The sequence below is a fragment of the Grammomys surdaster genome, unplaced genomic scaffold, assembly GCF_004785775.1.
Source record: "Grammomys surdaster isolate TR1022 unplaced genomic scaffold, NIH_TR_1.0 1036, whole genome shotgun sequence".
Classification (NCBI taxonomy): Eukaryota; Metazoa; Chordata; class Mammalia; order Rodentia; family Muridae; genus Grammomys; species Grammomys surdaster.
Window position 1 is genome coordinate 2286813 of NW_021605455.1, and position 20328 is coordinate 2307140.

Below are 20328 nucleotides of genomic sequence, written 5' to 3' on the forward strand. Positions count from 1 at the left end.
ACATACACACACACACTCACACACACATTCACATACACACACACTTACACATGCTGATACACTCACACACACACACACACACACACACACACACACACACACTCACACACACACACACACACCTCAGCATCTTAGCACCACAGTTTCCTACTCCTGCAGTGTATCGTTCAGTGTGGGAAGAAGGTGGGGTGTTTTCCATAGTGAGATCTAGGGGTCCAAGCTCTTTTCACTTGTGTCTCTGCCGTCTCTAAGCTGTGGCTTCCATATTCCTCACACACAAAAAAAGGAAGCTAAACAGCTCTCCCCTGTGATCTCAGCACATTAACACATATTTTGTTTGGGAGAATTAGTCTCATGCAAGGGTGACACTTCCAGGACCAGCTGCCACCTGGGAACAAAGGTATGGCCAAATGTTGGTCCCCATGTGAGCAGCTCGGCTGGCTCTGTGCTGCTTCCCGCACTCTCATGGGTCCAGGCCCTTTCCTGGCCCCCTGCTCACACTCCCCTATTTTCCACACCCACAGAACTCACCCCACACCCCTAGCCCACATCCTGCAAGCATCCGTAGCAATTTGGCAATTTGTACTTACCTGTGAACTGTGCCCTGCCTGGGCAGCTCTTTGCGTGACCACTAGACACCATGAGAGAGAAGTGTGCATCTCGACTTGAACACTACCTGCCATCTCTGCCAGGCCATCTGAATGGTCAGTGGTTAAATTAGCCATCTTGAGAGATGGTGAGCACTGTGTTCCTGGGAGCACATTTAACTGGAAACAGAGCACCTAGTTGATGAGCTTTCAGTAGGGAAGAGAATGCATGGCCTTACTAGAGAATGTGTTTTCTGGTTCTGGAATTGCACTTTATAGGGTGCCCAGTTTATTTTGGGTGTAGTGAGTGATACGCCTTGCCTTGTGACGTGCACAGGTTCAGGGTAGTGTCACTCATTTGTCACCCTCTGCAGTACCGTTGACCTTGGGGCTCAGTGGTTGATGCTCTCTTTACACAGAACCTTATGATGTACTCAGAGGGAAAAGGTTGAGTGCCTCACACAGCACCGAGATGAGCAGTAGAGACTGCTCAGACAGACTGTTGGCGTTTAGGAGAGGAATAGCCAGGATACCCCTTCTCCATTGCCAAGTCTACATCTCAGTTTCCAGACAGCCAAATTGCTACGGATGCTTGCAGGATGTGGGCTAGGGGTGTGGGGTGAGTTCTGTGGGTGTGGAAAATAGGGGAGTGTGAGCAGGGGGACAAGAAAGGGCCTGGACCCATGAGAGTGCGGGAAGCAGCACAGTGCCAGCCGAGCTGCTCACATGGGGACCGACATTTGGCCATACCTTTGTTCCCAGGTGGCAGCTGGTCCTGGAAGTGTCATGCACAGAGCTTGATTCTCAACTCTCAGCTGCCTTTATTTAATGTTGAGGCAAAAATCATACTGATAAATGCCATGCCTTACTGTCTGACTTCAGAGGACATACCTATGCCTTGGCAGTTTCCTTCTAGTGACCCTGGGTCTTTTGGGGTACTCAGTCTATGAGTGTAAACAGCCCCTCCGTCTTGAACAAATCCTCATATGAGTGAAAGCATTCAACACCACATTCTCGTTAAGCCCTGGAAGCCCCACATCTACCCTAAGGAGAAAGCAGGGTGCAATTTACACCTCTGTGTCAAAAGATAAGGAAAGCAAAAATTCAGAAAGGTCATGCAAGGCCCACTGCCAGGTTCTGGAATGTCCTTCCCATATTGGGCCTGGCTGGCACTGCAAATCTATCGGTTGGCCCAAGCAGCCAGCATCCTGTTCCCACATTTTGTCTCCCATCCTCTGAAGCACTCCTAGAAGGTGCTCCAGCCGTCTTGCAAGCATCTACCTCTGCAACTGACTCCAAAGGTACATAAAACCACCCAGTACAGTCCACTTAGCTATTAATACCTTTCTTCCTTTAGTGACCATTTACTGACATGGGATGGAGGAGGGGCTTAAAGACATGGCTCAATGGCTAACGGCACATGCCGTTCCTGCAGAAGGTCCAGGTTCCATTTCCAGCATTCACATGGTGGCTCTCTCCTGTCTTAACTACAGGATCCGGTACCCTCTTCTAGAATCCTCAGGCACTGCACATACATGGTACACAGACATGTGTAAACACAAAATAAAAATATATATTTACTGAGGGCTCACCATGGCACTGTCCTTTGGCAGTTTGGAATTTAGTAATGAACATACCCACCTTTGTGGAGCCTACACTCACTTAGGAAAGCGGGGGAGGTACAATGGACAATAATGAACAAATGAGATTATATCAAGGGTTTAAAGGTGGTGAGAACAAGAGGAAGTAGCCGAGGCAAGGCAGACAGGAAGTGGCAAGGGACCAGGCCATCACTTTAATTAGGGCACTGGCATAGCATCCCTAAGATGCTATAGCAGTGAGGAGGGAGGGGACATGTTCAGGTGGAGAGAGGGAATGTGGCAGAGCTCCAGGCAGGAGCTAGGATATCAGAGGCTGGAGAGAGGAAGAGAGCAACTGCTGGGAGCTGAGACTGAGACAGGCAGAGGCATGAAGACAGCTCTGCTCCTATCCAGCGGCAGCCTGACCTCTTGCTACAACGCTATTGCATTCTGTATTATGGATGGTCAGTGCTGGGCTAGATGTCTGGGTCTAGAAAGGGAATTCTAGTCACCAGCCTGGTACTCCTGACACCTGGCACCCTTACATGAAGGTTGCTGGAGAGATGCCAGCACAGTCACGCTGGAAAGAGCGAGGCAGGGACTTACTGTGAGGCTAATGGTTGTGGAGTGGGGCTGTGTGCTAGAACAAGTTCAAGGCTCCCCGGGGTCCTTAGTCTACTGGGTCTTTGCATTGTGCTTTCTGTAGTCAGGCCTGCCTCTCTTCCCTCATCTTAAGGGCATGTGTTTTCTATGTTGTATTTCAGTTTAGTGGCCCATCCAGCTGTTAGAACCAGACCCTACCATCTTTTGAGAACTCATCCCTACCTCCTGCTTCCTTCCGTATGACTGCTATATTCCTGTATCTGCCAGCAAAGACATTGCTGTCCCAGAGTCACCAGCTCCGCTTACAGTGCCTTGGTCTTAGCAAGGCTAACCTGGCTCCTACACCCAGACTGTGGCCTAAGGCCAGAAAACAGTCCCTGAGGGAGGGACTGGCTGGTGGCAGGTGGCTGCTTCCTGCTGCTGACCCTCTCCCACTTCCTCCCTGCAGCCTACGAGATCGTCATAGAAACAGGCAACGGAGGCGAAACCAGAGAGAACGTCTGGCTCATCCTGGAAGGCAGGAAGAACAGATCCAAGGAATTCCTTGTAGAAAATTCTTCCAGACAACGGGCCTTTCGGAAGTAAGAAGAAGAGTGCTCAATGAAATGGGGGTGGGGAGGGCAAGCCATAGACCTTCACTGAGAGATCTACAAATGGGCCAGTTGAATACCTGCTGTGTGCCAGACTTGTGATTCCCTTGAAAGTATTATCCCACATTTCAACCCAGAGCTTTCTCCCTGTTTGTTCTGGGAAACCTCTGGCCGTGTCCACTTCGTCTGTGTCCCTGCAGAACTACAAGATTTCCACATCCCCCTACTCAACCCCTTTATTTTAGCTCCTTCAAGCTGCCATATGAAACAGTAGCTTAGGGACAACTGAAATCTCTTTCCGATGTTCTCGAGGCTGCTGGCAGATTTAATGTCTGGTGACACTTGCCTCCCAGTTCACAGATGGGGGTCCTCTCACTGTGTCCTTGTGCAGCAGAAGGGTGCAGGAGCTCCCTGGGGGTTGTTTTATAAGATTACATTCACAAAGGCTCTACCTTCTTTGCCTAACCACCATCCAAAGACCCAGCTTCAAACTCCACATGGTATTAGGTTTCAACACGCAGACTTGGCAGGATACCCCAGTCCATTTACCACAACCTTTTATTCCAATGCTCCTTCCATGAGGACAGAGTCTGAGTTTCATAGACTAGTACCAACAGACCACAGAGACTGCCCATGCCCTGCCTTTCCATTGTCATGACCTCATGGATTCAAATGTCATGCAAGTAGATTCCCCAATACCCAACTACTCCCGTTGTAGAAGACAGGTATTTATAAGGTCTTTATTAGAAGGTTCTTCCTTCTCCTTCTTCCTCTGCAGCTCCAAACCCAGCTCTTTACTTTCTTCCAAGTTCCAGTCTGCTTGGTGGCATTGACATTCACATGCTGGGAGCAGGTTGCTGGCAGGGCTTTTCACTATCATCGTCTCGATTTAAAACTAGCCTGAACCCCTCAGGGGATGCTAGGCTGACACCAAATCCTGCCTTCCATAACACTCCAGAATACTGTAAATCCGTACTGCATCAGCAGGTGTGAGCAGCTCACTGATCACACCTTTGTTTCCTGTAGGGGGACCACAGACACGTTTGAGTTTGACAGCATCTTCTTGGGAGACATTGCCTCCCTCTGTGTGGGCCACCTGGCCAGGGAGGACCGGTTCATCCCCAAGAGAGAGCTAGTATGGCATGTCAAGACAATCACCATCACCGAGATGGAGTATGGGAATGTGTATGTATATTGCCGAGCCTGGTGTGCAGTGGGAACTTCAACCATGCATGTGTGAGAAGACAGTGTGTCTTTCAAGGCCAAGGTGACCCTAGTCATGAGTGTAAGCCTAGATCAGGACAGGAAGAAGCAGCTGCCATGTGCCAGAGCAGTGGTTCTCAACCTTAGTGCCACAACCCTTTTATAGACACCTCATGTTGTGGTGACCCCCAACCATAAATTATTTTTATTTCCACTTCAAGACTTTAATTTTGCTACTGTTATGAATTGTAGTATAAGTGCCTGTGTTTTCCAGTGGTCTTAGGTGGCCCCTGTGAAAGGGCCTTTCACTCACCCCAAAAGGGTTGCAGCCCACAGGTTGAGAAGCACTATGCTAGAGCTACCTGAACTGCGTGTCTTCTGTCTTCTAGCAGAGATGGGGTTAGATTGGGCGACCTTGGATGTCTCCTGCTTTTCAGTCCAAGGAGATTCCCTTATGAGAACACCAAGAAAGGTACAGAGTGGTTATACTGGAGCCTGCCCTTCCTCCCTCCCTCCCTTACTTCTTTCCTCTTTCCTTTTTCCTTTCTTCCAGTGAATAAAGAACAATGGCAATTTATGTCGTTTGGAAGTCTATGGGTCCTTACTGACCAACATGTGAAGAAAAGTATCCCACACCTGGCTCTAGGATTTTTTTCTTCATAATCTATGGCATCTCAGAAATGCATTATCCCTCTGTATAGGGTAACTTCTATCTATCTGTCTATCTATCTATCTATCTATCTATCTATCTATCTATCTATCTCTGTGTATATATATTATGTATGTATATGTGTCTAGTATGCTCTTTATATGGGGGATAGAACCTAGGGCCACACATGTTTTGCATTTTGCATGAGTGTTCTATCACCGAGCTGCACCCCCAGCCTTCTTGGCATTCTTGTTCATCATTAATACCCTCAAGGTTCCAGTAGAAGGGCATAGAGAAGTTTTTATCTATTTTTTTAAACAGAAAACACTGTCTTATCAACATAGTTTATCCAATAGATAATGACTACAAAATTCAAATAAGACCCAAAAGTAAACAAAGGACAGCAAAAATTCCATAAGGTCCTGCCCATCTGAGAGGCTCCGTGAGTTCTGGGACCCTCACTCTCCTCTACACTTTTCCGATCCCTTATGGTCACAGCATTCACAGAAGGGTGGCTATGCTGTGCCTGGCTTTCAAGCCAGCTCAGTTCCTTTTGGTTCATCCTTTTCACCTTTGGTCTTAGAGGCCCCTCCCCCACATCCAGCCACAGCCTTGAGTCCACCGGCTTTGAGTCCCACACCACGAGCTGTGTTTCTAGCTCTATTAGTCTAGCTCTGTCTGCTTGTCCTTGTATCTGTACCGAGGAATGTTTTTTATCCATTTAAAATAATGAACTAAATGTGCACCAGATGACTTGGAGCAACTCCCAGGAAGTATTATGAAGTGAGGAACCCAAGATGCAGGAGAACACGTTTCGTACTATAGTGCTGTGCAGAAAAGAGAACACTGACATCCCATATGCCTGTGTGTACGTGGGTCTGTCAGAGGCTGGAAGGGAGGAAGTCTGGCAGGCTGCACCCTCAGCTGTTATGTGGGTTATCTAAGGTAAGGTGGGGTGCTGCAGTAGGAGCCAGAGAGAAAGAGTCACAGCCAAACAGAAAGGAAGACAGAGAGCACACTTGGAAATCCATGTATGTGAACATACAACTTGTGCATTTATGTCCAACTATGAATATTACCAAATCTATGCAAAGACACATTTTAAAATAATTTTAAACTGAACAATGAATATACATCTCCTTTGAAGATATTCTGGTATGTAAAAAAAAAATCTAAGTATACCAAGTGATAAATCTGAGGAGGAGAGAGAGATTGCAAAACAGAACAAGAATTTTCTGTGAGGCACCTTCATTATTTTTCCTCTGAAATTTCTTTCTTCTTTTCTTTCCAATTAAAATTTCTTTGCTGGCACCAAGGGCCAGAGAGTTGACTCAGCAGGTAAAAAGCATTGGCCACCAATCTTGCTAACCTTAGTCTGATGCCTGAGGCACACATGGTAGAAAGAGAGAGCTGACTCTCACAAGTCATCCCTGCCCTCCACATGTGTGCCGTGGCAGGTGCTTACCCAACCCAAGTACATACACTTGGAATAAATGAACACGTGTAAAACCATCTTTAGTTCTTTATTTGCATTTATTCACAGCACATATAAAGTCTATTTGTAAAGTCAATTTCTTTCAAGTGTAGCATGAAGTTTTAGCATCTCCGCTCTCTTCCCTCTCCCTGTGTCCTGTCTGTTAGTCCATGTCTTCCCATCTTCCTTCTGTTTTCACATCATATACGCACATAACTGATTTTATGTCCCTATTTTAAAAAAGAAAACCCTAGGCTCTCTAAATGAAGGAAAATGTGATTTTTGTAGATTGTACTTTGGCTGATTTTCTTAACATGATGACTTCTAGCTGCATCTATTTTCCAGAAAATGGTAGTTTCCCTTCCCTTTGTGGCTGAGTAAAACCTCACTGTGTGTGCATACATTCTTTTATCCATTCGTGTGGACAAGTATCCGGGCTGATTTCAAATGGTGGCTACCATGGACAGCGGTGCTGTGAACAGGGCCATGGAGCTCTGACTTACATTCCTCCAGCAGTGTAGAGAGGTTCCCTGCGACCAACATTCTCACAAGCTTGGTTTGCTGTTTGTTTTCTTTGTGTAGTCATTCTAACCAGAGTGATGTGGACTCTCTGTAGTTTTGATTGTGTTTCCCTGAAGGCTAAGAATGCTAAACATTTCCTATAGTTCTGGGCTGTTCCCTGCTGTATTGGCTAGGTTGTTACTTGTTTGGAACTTAGCTTTTCTGATGTTCTTTATATAATCTGGATACTAATCCTCTGGCAGATGTACAAGTAACAAAGATTGTCTCTCATTCTCTGCTCTGTCACTTCTCTCTGCTGAGTCTTTCCTGTGATTTTGCTCTTAGACTTATTTATTTTACATGTGTGAATGTTTCGGCTGCATGTATGTATTATTGCATACATATGAGCCTAGTGCCCACAGAGGTCAGGAGAGAGTGTCAGGTCACCTGGAAGTGGAGCAAGAGATGGTTGTAAGCCTCCATGTGAGTGCCAGCATTGAACCCTGGGGATGAGCGTGCACTACACCTCTGAGCCCATGTGATCTCATTCACCAATTCTTGGTACTTGTTCCTGAGTTTCTTCTTTTGAAAAAGTCCCTGCCTTTGCTTGCATCTTGAAAGCCTTCTCCTACTGTCCCTAACTATAAGAGTTTTAGGCCTCATACTAAGGTTCCATCCATTTGAGATGATTATGTATAGGGTTAGACTAGAGAGGCTAATGTCACTCTTCTACATATGAATTATATGCAGTTTCCATAGCATAATTTTCTGAAAAGGCTGCCGGTTCTTCAATGTACGTTCTTTGGTATCTTGGTAAAAATATAAATAAAATTAGGTGTCTATAGATGTGACCTTAAATCTGGGTCCTTAAATCTTTCCCACTACTCTGTTTTTCTGTGGATACTAAGCTACTTTTGTTACTATGGTTCTGAACTATAGCTTGACAGTGGTTCTAAGTACATCTCCGGCATTGTCCGTTTTGCTCTGGATAGCTTTGTGCAACCCAGGGCCTTCGGTATGCTTCTGTGTTAGTTTTAAGATTTTTTTTCCTATTTTTGTGAAGAATGTCTTGGGATTTGATGGGGATTACAGTGGATCTCTACCCATTTCCACTAAGTTAATTCTGCTGCGCTGTGAGCAGAGAGGTCTTTCCGTCTTCCGTTGCCTTTGCCTTTGGAGGTCTTCAGCTGATTCTCTTTTATTGTGTTCCTTTGCTGACAGTGTTTATCAGCTCCGAATGTTCCGCTGGGGTCTTCAGTGTTGTTAGTGTGCAGCGTCATGTCATCTGTAAATCTGAGCAGCTTCGTTTCTTCCTTCCCTGTGTGTCTGTGCTCCTTCCGTTTCTGTCTCCTGTCTGAGTGCTCTAGCTGAGACTTGAGAGATTACACGGGGAAACTGGGAACTGTCTCATGCCTGACTTCAGTGGGAACGCCTTGAATTCCCCCTACCTAGTGCAACGTTAAGTACAAGTTTGCCATAGATGATCCCTGTTATATTGTTCTAGTCTTAGTGTCTTCTGGGATTTTATTATAAAGGGATTCTGGATTTTGTCAGAAAATCTTTTCTGCGATCATGGAGATGATGGTGTGGTTTCTGCCCTTGAATCTATAAGGTGATGTATTACATTTATTGATTTCTGATGTTGAACTCTTTATCTCCCTAGAATCAAGCCCAGCTTGTCACAGTGCAAGATTTTTTTGGTGTATGATGGAATACAGTTTTTAAGTAGTTTGCCTGTGTTCATCAGGGAGATTGGTGTGTGTGTGTGTGTGTGTGTATGTGTATCCTTATCTGTGTATCCTTATTTAATTTCAAGGTAGTTCTACCATCTTGAAATCAGTTTGGTAGTATTCCTTTCCTTTCTGGCTAATGGGCTACATTGAGGAACATGCATCTTCGTTCTTCTTGATGTGTCTGATGGTTTACCACTGAGTCCATCTGGGTCTGGGTTTGTGAACCTTCATGTCAATGCTTCAATCTCAGCATCTGTGAAACATCTACTCAAGTTTTCTATATCATCTAGGTCTAATATTTGTATGTTGGTGTGTCTAGAAATGTATCTGTTCTGTGATTTCATTTATCTCTCATTCTCTGTCTCTCTTTTCCCCTCCCTCCCTCCCTCTCTCTCCCCCTCCCTCCCTCTCCTCCCCTCCCTCTCTCTCCCTCTCCTTCCCTCCCTCCCCTCCCTCCCCTCCCTCCCTCCCTCTCTCAGAGTTTGAATGACAGCCTGTGGAAGTTGGCTCTCCCTTGCCATCTCAGGTTGTCTTTCTTGTGAGCAAGCACCCTTACCGCTCAGCTGTCTTACAAGCTCAAATAGAAGTTTTCCAAGTCTGCCTTAATGATCTGAATTTCATTGGTATTGTTGTAATGTCTCCCTTTTGATTTCTAAGTTTACTGATTTGGGTCTTCTATTTCAGTTGTTTAGTTTGCTACAGGTTTATCGATCTTGTTTATCATTTTTTAAAACCCACTTCTTATTTTGCTGGTTCTTTGTGTTATTCTTTTGGTCTTCATTCATTTCTGCCTTAATCTTAGTACTTCTTTCCATCGATTGACTTGCTCTGGTTTCTCCCAGGCCTTAAAAGTGTATCCTTAAGCTTTGTATTTGAGACCTCTCTAGTGTTTTTTAACATAAGCATTTATAGATATGAATATCCCAATACCAATTTCATCACACTCCACAGGTTCTAGTATGTTGTGTTTTTATTTTCATTAATTCTAGAATTTTTAAATGACCCTCTTGATCCCCTCCCTGACTCATTTATAATTCAGTGGTGTATTGTTCAATCCCCATGAGTTTTGCTCAATCATTTCTCCTAGTGCTGACTTTATCTGTTGCAATAACATAAGACATGATGGAGAAGAGTGGGGGAGGGGTATATGGTTTGGAGAAAACAAAGGAAAGCAAGAAGTGTTGTAATTAAATTATAATCTCAAAAATTGAAAAACAAGATAAGATATAAGAAATCACTTGAATTTTCTTGTATTCTTAAAGATCTTCTTTAGTGTCCTCAAATGTCATCTATTCTAGGGAAGGAAGCTACATGAGTTTCTGAGAAAAGTGCGTACTCGGCAATGTTTTGGTGGAATAGTCTGAGGGCATCTGTTAAGTCCATTTGATCTGCAGCGGCACTTGGTGTGATGTTTCTTTGGAGTGCTTTGTTGATTTGGTTCTGTTTGTCACATGACCTGTTTATTGGTGAGAGTAGGGCACTATTATTGTGTGTAAGTAAAATCCGTGCCTTTACATCCATTAGTGTTTGTTTTTATAAAGTTATGTCAATACTCAGTGCATATAGGAAACAGTTACAGTATCCTCTTAGTGGACCGTTCCCTTCATCTATACGTCGTTACCCTCTTTATCTCTTCCAATTAACTTTGTTTTGACCCGTTTTGTCAGATATTGGTATCTCTGCGCCTGCCTGCTTGCTGCCTAGCTCCATTTGTGTGGAATCTCGCTTTCTATTCCTCACATTCCATCTTTAAAGCTGTGCTCGTTTTCCTCCCAGTGAAACGGGTTTCTTGTAGGAGATAAATAGGCCCCATCTTTTAAAATGGGCCCCATTTTAAAATCCAATCTACTAGTCTGTGTCTTTTAGAGGATCCAGATCATAATATTCACAGTTATTGCTGAGAGCTTCACACTAACTGTCATTTTGTTATTTTGTAATATTTGGTGCTTCCTTTCCTTATTTGATTATATGCTTGCCATTCAAGTGCAGTTTATCCTTTCCTGTGACCTTGTGGTCATTCCTTTCACAGAGTAGATAGATTTCTTCATACATAACTACAGATAGATATAACCTCTGTAGTTCTGGTTTAGTGGTCATGAAGTTTTTTATTCTATCATGTAAAGTGCTTCTTTCTTTTTAAACTATGAAGAGTGATTTTGCCAAATAGAGTAACCAGGTCAGTAGTTACTGTCTTTCAAAGCTTGAATATACAGTTCCATGCACTCCTGGGTCTTAGAGTTTCTGTTGAGAAGTCTGCTATCACGCTGACGGAGTTACCTTCACGGGTTACTTGATCCTTCATCCTTGCTGCTGTCAATGTCGTCTCTGTAGTCTTAATGCTTGATTTAGAGTGTGATGTGGGAAATTTCTATTCTGGTCCAGTGTGTCTGGGATTCTCAGTATCTCTTGTGTCTAGTTGGTCACCACTTTTTCTAAGTTTGAGAAGCTTTCTGCTATGCTTTTACTGAACATAATTTCTATGCCTTTAGTTTGAACTTCTCCATCTTCTATGTTTAAGTCTTTTATGGCATCTCATAGGCCTTGAGTGTTCTATTCTGCTTTCTTATTATTTTATCTTTGTAATCCTCTGAATGTTTTCATTTGTCTACTTTGTCTTTGAACTCTGATATTTTTGTCTTCATCTTAATTTATTCTATTGGGGAGGCTCTCCACTGGGGTTTTTCCTTACTGAGCTTTTCATTCCATTATTTTTTTATTAGTATTTCCCTCTATTGATATACTGTGTTGCTGTCTTTCTTTTATTCAGTAGTTTGCTTTGTGTTCTCTCTGTGATCATTCTGAGATTTCCTCATGTCTTCTTTGATTTGGTGCAACATTCTTATAATCATTTTTAATTACTATCTACAGTTACTTCTCATCCACTTTCTCTGTAGTCCATTATGGTGGAATTAGTGATTTTCAGGGATTGCATTGTTTGACTTTTTTTTTAAATATTTCTTGTGTTTCTGCATTGGGTTTTGTGCATTAGGTTGTAAGTTGATGCTTTTATTAAAAGCATCTTACTTTTAATCATGCATATTTATTCAGTCTAAGTATTTTGAATATTCAGGTAGTGGTAGGTTGTAGAAGGATCGATATGTCATTTATCCTCGCTGTCCTGGGTGTGTGGCTGAACCCCTCATCTGTGTGCCTGCTCTCCAGCTTTGCTGCAAACAGTAGAGTCCTCTTTTCATCAATCACTATAATAAACAATACAGAGACTTATGAAAACACAATAGTAGTTAAAATCACTCCTCGGTGTAAATAATTTGAGGGAACTAAGAAGCAGATAGATTGCCGTGTCCTAAGATATTAGTTACTTCAGGTAGGGAGGGAAGTAAAGAAGCAGAGTGATGGCAGAAATTGGCTTGAGAGCACAGAGAGCACAAGAGAGAAGGGAAGACAGAGCAGAAGACAAAGGGAGACGATAGGCAGTTCCAAGTGAACGTAGACTGCAAAGGTGGTAAGGAAGGCAGTCAGACTGGGAGGTGGCTGTCAGGGAGTACTTTTCATGCAAGCTCAAGGCCCTGAGCTTCCAGGAAAGCCTGGCTGACGCCACATGCTTGCAAGCCCGGCACTGGGAAAGCAGACAGCCAGATGAGGTTCAAAGGCCAACCTGGTGATATCTCTGAGAGACCCTGACTCAAAAAGAAGACCCTAGTCAGGTAGGCAGCACCTGAAAAACTGCATCTAAGGCTTACCTGTGGTTTCTACATGTGTGTGTGTATGCATGAACACACACACACATGCACACACGAACACATGCACACACACACACACACACACACAGGGAACTGAGGCAAGGAGACTCCTAATCCCACAGCAACCTGTGCAATCACTCCCTTACAGGACCTGGTGCTGATTCTGCCTATGTGAAGTATTCAGAGAGGAAGGGCATTGGTACCAGTCATTTCAGGGGTGGGTCACAAACATAGGACCTGACTCTGTGTGTGTTCTGGTGTGCCTAGGACATGAGTGCTGATGTTGCCACAAGGTTCTCACTTAGACTGATGCTTAGCGTGGGTGCTGGGCCTGTCATATGTGTATTCTCATAGACGTAGGATGTCAGCATAAATCCTTCCTTTGGGAAGCTCTTCTGTAGCCACACCGAGTGCAGGTCCTGCATTTGGCAGGCTACTACAGGGTGAAGGGGAAGTTCTGGTCCTCTTTCTATGTGTCCAGTGGGGACTCTGGCTCAAATTAAATTTCCCCTTTGCAAAGCTCTGTGTGATTTTGATTCACAGTTTCGTTTTCCATCTGATCTAGAGGTATTCTGCCAACCATGTTTCAGTCTAGTCCTGGGACACTTGCTGGGGGTTACCAGGATGCAAATGGGGAGCTCTGCTCTAGACCTAGGCAGGTGACCCAGCAGGGATCTTCTGAAGATGGCTCAGTTCTCTGTTCCTGTTCCCTGCTTCTCAAGATGGCTGCTCTCCACCCATCCCCCATGTCCTCACCTCTGGGCACCCTATTCCTGCACTGCATTCCTGAAGTCATTAGCACCAGGACTGCTTATTTCAAAATCTGCTAAATTATTAGTGTTGTGGGAACTAGTTCTGGGGAGATGAGCAAACAGCTATTCACCCCAGATAGGAAACCAACAGCAGAACAAAGAAATAATTCCATCCTCGTTGAGACTAGTGAGCCAGTGAGTTTAACTGGGCTTACTTAGTGGAGCCTAGGAAAGTTATAAGCCGCTGAATAGCTGAAGAAAATGTCTCTCCTCCAGGAACATATAACCTAACTATTCTCAGAGAGGGGCAGGGCTTCATGAGACCCTCCCCATTCCGAGCCATTAACCACCTATAAATTCTCAAGGAGAAACAGGACCTTATTAGCATTGTACCCCCCCTAACCCTCACCCCTGACCAAGCAATGGTTAGCTGCCTATAAATGCTCAGAAGGGGTGGGACCTGGCACATCCCTCTCCCACCTCCATGACAGAATGAATGGGCTCCATCTTGCGCTGGTCTCCTGTGTGTGGAAAATCAGAGCTGTTGAGAGTTCAAGGTGGGGGGATGTCTAGTAGACAGCATGCTACAACCATTAGCAATTTGGATTGGGAAGAAATCATAGCAATTGTTTATGTCAAACCTAAGAAGCAAGAAGTGCAGAGGCCAGTTAGCTGGTCCCTGATATTCTCCAGGTGGAAGAGGATGGCGATTTGGACCAGAATGGAGCACAGGAGTAGATTCTAGGGATAGAGGAACAGACAGGCCCATTCTGGGTACATTTGAAAGATAGGACCAACAGGTTTGAGTTACAGATTTCAAGTGCATAAAGAATTAGAAAGGAATTAGAAGAAACAAGGAGTGACTGGAAGAATGGGGCATCCGGGCTATAGGACCCTCTGCTCCTATCTCCAAAGCTGACTCCCGTCTGCTCTTTATCCCTCTGTCAGGTACTTCTTTAACTGTGACAGTCTCATCCCCCTCAAGAGGAAGAGGAAGTACTTCAAGGTATTCGAGGTTACGAAAACGACAGAGAGCTTTGCCAGTAAGATCCAGAGCCTGGTGCCAGTCAAGTACGAGGTCATCGTGACAACGGGCTATGAACCAGGGGCGGGCACTGATGCAAACGTCTTTGTGACCATCTTTGGCGCTAATGGGGATACGGGCAAGCGCGAACTGAAACAGAAAATGCGCAACCTCTTTGAGAGGGGCAGTACAGACCGCTTCTTCCTGGAGACGTTAGAACTGGGAGAACTGCGGAAGGTTCGGCTGGAGCACGACAGCAGCGGCTACTACTCAGGCTGGCTGGTGGAGAAGGTGGAGGTCACCAACACGAGTACTGGAGTGGCCACCATCTTCTCCTGCGGCAGGTGGCTAGACAAGTCTCGGGGCGATGGACTCACCTGGCGTGAGCTCTTCCCGTCTGTCTGAGATGCCCTAGCCACACCTTACACCCTCCACCTTGCGTTCAATATCCATCTCTGCAAAGCTCCACGGGTGGGGACTAGGGCAGAAGACCTGGGGTCTCATATCCGTCAGAGGCTGCTCCTTGCAAGGGACTGTTTATGGAATCCTGGTCTCTACCTTCTCCATCTCTCAGACATACAAGAGTTATTATATTCATCACATGATATAATCCATGACTGTACAAACTAATTTTTTTAAATTTTCTTTCCTTATAATAACAGTGGTTGCCCAGGTTGGGACTTGCTGCAGGGTGTGGATGGAAAATTGGGACTTCACTCAGGGGAGACAAGTGGAGAAGGAGAGGTTATCAAGGCGGGATATTTTAAGCAAAAACTAATTAACACTTTTTCTCCGAAAAAAAAAAAAGCTAAGCTAATTAAATTATTCCAAACCACACCCCTCAGAGAACTCATCTGAGCACCTATGTGCTAAGACATGTATGGTTTTTTTTTTCCCAGTTCCAACAAATCCAGGGTCAAATGCAGAAAAACATCAGGAGGGAGTGTTGGCGGACCTTGAGCCCGTGTAAAGTAGGTAATTCTTTCCACCACTTTACAGAGACGAAGAGAATAAAAGCTCTCAGATCCTGACACCTTGGTCTCCCTACCCCTGTCTGTCTGTCTGTCTGTCCAGCTCTGCTCCTCGCAGCCCCCCTCCCCCATCACAGGATCCTCAGCTCAGTCCACACCACTTCTCTGCCACTTCCCTCTGACAAGTGCTCAGTCAGCGTCACTGTGGAATGTGGCAGGAGTGGTCTCTTGCTTCCTTTCTGGTATTGATGCATTTCATAAATGTTGGCTTGCTGCTCTTGGGATAGGTCGAGCCAGCTCCACCCTGTACCAAACATAGCCAAGTTTCTTGCAGTCTTCAACCTGCCCTGCTTGTTTTGCGTTCCTTAGAGGACCTGTCAGGATCTAATGAAACCATTACCAAAAACTTTCAATTAAACTATTGAGACTTCTGTTGGTTTGGGTGTGCTTTTATCCACAAGGCCCCTCCTACCCGCCCCACCCACCCATCCCCAGGTTCCTGAGACCACCTCTAGCTTGGGAAAGTCAGTTATAGCTCCAAGCCCAGCGTGCTGCTCTCCAGCGATGCCTCACAATCCGTCATCCTGCCTGTGCCTTTCTAGGCTCTCTTCTCCGCTAGAAGTTTCCTTGTTCCAATCCATCCACCCCTCTGTTTCACCAGACTTGGTGTTTTACACTCAAGGTGTCTCAGATCAAGGTCTTTATTCACTACCAGAAAATCTTTCTGTTATCCCTCCGTCAAGATAGGCCTCATATGGTACTCATATCCATAAATGGTATTTTGTAGGGGGGTTGCCTCTCTACCTGGACCACTAGTCTTCAAAAAGGATCAGGTCTAATTCATCTTTGTAATACTAGAGCTTATCACAAATCCCAGAGTGTAATGTATATATGTATTTGGTACTAGAAAAATAGTATGTAGAGGGAAGGAAGGATATGTAAGTGGACAAATGTTTATGCATGGTGGGTGGTAGATGGAGGAGAGGGAAGGAAAGAAGGAAGGAAGGAAGGGATAGTGAGAAGGTGGGTGGATAGATCCATGGTTGGGTAGATTGATGGATGGATAGATTATGAGTAGGTGGATAAGTGGTTGAATATACTGTTGACAGGGTAAATGTGTCTGTGTATATATATATATATACACATATATATATGTGTGTGTGTGTGAATTAATTTCAGTACTTAGATACTCTTTCTGCTGAGACTTGTACTAGCTCAAGGTCTTGAGGATGCTCAATTTCATCACTTCTAGCTAGAATTCTTTCAAGAGCAGCTATTCTTGGTCCTTCAACCATTCCCCATGAACCCTTCCTAGCCAGTCTGGGTCATTTCTCCAAATGCCTATTTTCTAATCTTCTTGCAACACATCTCTCCATTCATGAAATTCCTAAGTTCATTAATAACAGATCGCAAATTATACTTGGCATATGCATGTTATGTATCAGCTGATAGTTTCTGTGAGCTTTCCTCTGGAGTGCATGAAAGAAAAGATTGTTCAGGGGAATCCCACGTTAGACACTTTGTCTCAGGGAACTTCTGTGTATTGCTGGGGTTGGGAAAGGTGAACACCAGAAGTCCTGCTTCAGCCTAGAATTATTCGTTTACTGAGCATCTACAAAGATATCTTAGTGACTTTTCTTAGTTATGTTTCTGTCGCTGTGCTAAGGTACTATAATGAAGGCAACCTACAGAAAAAAGAATCCCTGGGCTTACAGTTTCAGTAGGTGAGTCCATGGCCATCATGGCGGGGAGCACAACAGCAGACAGGAAGTGAGTCCATGGCCATCATGGTGGGGAGCACAGCAGCAGACAGGAAGTGAGTCCATGGCCATCATGGTGGGGAGCATGGCAGCAGACAGGAAGGTCTGGGATGGGAAGAGCTTGCACGCTGAGACAACTACCATAAAGTAGAGAGATGGCTAATTGGGAATGGTGTGGAGGTTTTGAAGCCCCAAAGCCCCCTACACACACACACACACACACACACACACACACAAAGATACACACACTCTGGCACAACTCCTCTAACAAGGCTACACCTCCTAATTCTTCCCAAACAGTTCCACTAACTGGGAACCAAGCATTGAAATATATGAACCTACAGAGGCCATTGTCACCCAAACTACCACACCAAGCAATTCCAGGGAAAGGGTAGTGAACAGTAAAAAATTCTTCCCTTCTGGTTCTTAAAGTCTACTAATTAAAAAGCAAAAACTATTGTATGTAAAAAATTATAGTAAAAAAAAAAGTAAAGTAGAGAAAGGATATAATTGAGCTGTATAGGGCCACTGACTGCCAGGAAATCTTTTTTAACTCAAATGGTGAGAAAATGACGTGGAGTAAATCAATCCATGAAGGAGAGGTGACCAGTCATGTCTACATCAGAGGTAAAGGCCCTCCAGGCAAAAGAAACAGCAAGGATGAATTTTGAATGTGGGAAAATATTAGGGTGGCCAAGTGACGGGGGCATCATAAGTTTGACAGAGTCAAGTATTTAGCGAGGTCAGTAGTGAAAAGTCCCAGGAGACTTCTTTAGTGTCTGCAGCCCTTTGCTGGGTGCTTGGGCAGCAGTGGGGTGCTACTGGAGCTTAGGAGCAGTGGGTGGCATTGTCTAACTTACATGTGGGAAGTGCCAGACTGCCACACTGTCAGCAGTAAGGAAATATGAGGAGGGGCCATGGCCAGCATCTGAGCAAGAGAGAAGAGGGGCTCTAATAAGAACAGTAACAGTCAGAGTAGTTCAGAACAGTCCGATTGTTCAGAGTCACATGTTTTCCTGAGCACTGAAGGTGAAATGTGAAAGCCAGAGAGAAGCTGACTGAAAGAATGGACTCAACGTTGGTTTGTTTGTTGGAGACAAAGTCTCACTCTGTAGCCCTGGGTGGCTTTGAACTTGTGGTAATCCTCTTGCTTCAGCTCCTCCAGTTCTGGAATTACAGGCATGAGCCACCATATCCACCTGGATCACCATTTCTTGACAGAGAGAAGACTATGGGTAAGCAAGGGCTTGAGGCTTGTAAGTGATCAGGAAATGGGAGCTTCCATCTCTTAGACATCAAGGTAGAGACGCAGGCAGTTGAAACTGTGCTACATTTAATGGCGAAAGCATCTTTAATGACATACTGAGATAAAGGAACTCTTGGTACACCTTCTACATCCTCTGGGCATCCCTGGAGAGCCCTGGAATATGACACCAAGGCTTGAATATGGGGTATGAGTCTGGGTCAAATCTTAGTTCTACAACCCTAGGCAAGTTGTGGACATTCACCCTGCCTCCACTTCCTTGGCAATTAGAAACAAAGCAAATGTCTTAAATAACCAGCTTAGCAGGTTTACATGAGGCCTTAGCAAGCACAACCACCTCACCCTCCAGGAGCCCGTGACTACATGCTCTGTCATTGCTTGATCCACTGTGGCCTCTACTGGAACAAGAATCAGAGCTAAGCCTTTGTATCCACCCCACCTGGAAGCCGCCCCACCACTGTGGAGGGAGAGGCTGTCGGGTAACTACCAGGATGACTTCAGCTTCAGGAGTTACCGGGTAACACCAGAGCTGAATCATAAAGATGAGTATAGATTTTAGCATCTCCCATGCGTCCGCTTCTCCGGTATTCCCAGTTAGCCTCCTGCCCAGTAAACACACTTCTTCACTTTGCCTTTTCTGCCTCTCCCTAAATCTCTGGGCTCCTGCCCATGCATGGCATCTTCAACAGAAGGCTCTACTGTCCAGGAAGTTGATTCTTAATGGCAACTGATGATGCCGAAATGCATCCTCGTCCTGCTCTACCCATCATCCTGCTGGAAAATTATAGGAAAAAAAAAAGTTCCATAGATGCCTTAACATTACAGAACTGTCTAGAATGCCTTTGGTTATATTTGCATATCTATGCTGTAAGCCGGGTTGAAGAGACATTCCAGCCCAGCATGGTTTCTGGATTTTTGCTCACAAACTAGGTTTTCCTGTCATCAGTTAGCATCCAAAAGCTAAGTGCTTTGATCCTCTACCCTGGCTTTTTCAGAATTGCCCCACCTTCTGTCCCCAAAGCCATATCTTCAGTCTACTGAAGGACACCAGTACTGTGTGGCCTTGTAGGCTTCATGGGCATTCCCAAGGCTCTCATCTTTTCTTCTGGTCAGTGATCTCTGTACCCATTCAAGAGACAGGACCAGCTCCCAGGGAGTAGGCGAGTTGACGTCAGAGTCTGAGAGGATAGACTGGGGGCTTGCCTGTTTAATGAAGGTATGCAGCTGAGTGTGGTATGCACTCAGTCCCAGCACTTGGGGTGGGGGCAGAGTCAGAGGAAGAGAAACCTCTGTAAGTGTAGGGCCTTCCAGGCTAGCCAGACCCTGTCTAAAAAACACAAAATCAAAAAACAGAGAAGATGTACGGCTCTGGTTTCTGTCATCCCTCAGTCACTGTCCCTGGTCCATGGTGATGGTCCTGGTCCCCCAAGTTCTTCAGAGAGCAGAAGAATCCTTATCAGAAGAGTGGGGTGCAGGAAACACCAGGAAGGCCCAGCAGGGAGTGCTGTGGGAAGTCCAGGAGTCTAACTGCTCAGTGGACTGCATCAGCCCGCCTGCCTGTAGGTCCTCAGACCTCACCCCCCGGGGAAACTTCTAGTGCCCCTCATCCTGAAGGCGCTTCTTCACTCTGGCTCCTTGACCCCTCCAATTGTTAATTTCTTTTTCCAGTTGGTTTCATCTCAGTCTTCCTCCTTCACCTTGAGTGCATTAGACATTCGTTGTCTCCTTGGCCAGGAGAGTGTTTCTTATTCTATGATCTTTTGACCAATGTTTTCAGAGCAAATGAGTTTTAATCTTCAAATTTAAATAAACTTATCTCCAACTTTTAACTTCCATATTCTGGCTGTAGGTGAACAATGAATAAATGCAGATTAAAGATCGCCCTAATTAGAACATTTGAAATCCAAAATAGTCCAAACTCTGAAACTTTTTGAAT

At 45.0% G+C, this 20328-nt stretch overlaps 1 protein-coding gene across 2 annotated transcripts in view; it reads left to right on the plus strand.

The window, feature by feature from the left end:
- Positions 1-15194, plus strand: part of Loxhd1 (lipoxygenase homology domains 1) — a 160437-nt gene extending 145243 nt beyond the window's left edge. For both annotated transcript variants that reach the window (XM_028783217.1, XM_028783218.1), the window contains 3 exons: positions 3219-3351; positions 4387-4545; positions 14322-15194. In XM_028783217.1, the coding sequence (XP_028639050.1) occupies positions 3219-3351; positions 4387-4545; positions 14322-14802 (773 nt within the window). In that variant the 3' untranslated portion in view covers positions 14803-15194. The remainder of the gene's footprint in view (positions 1-3218; positions 3352-4386; positions 4546-14321) is intronic.
- The last annotated feature ends 5134 nt before the right edge of the window (positions 15195-20328 follow it).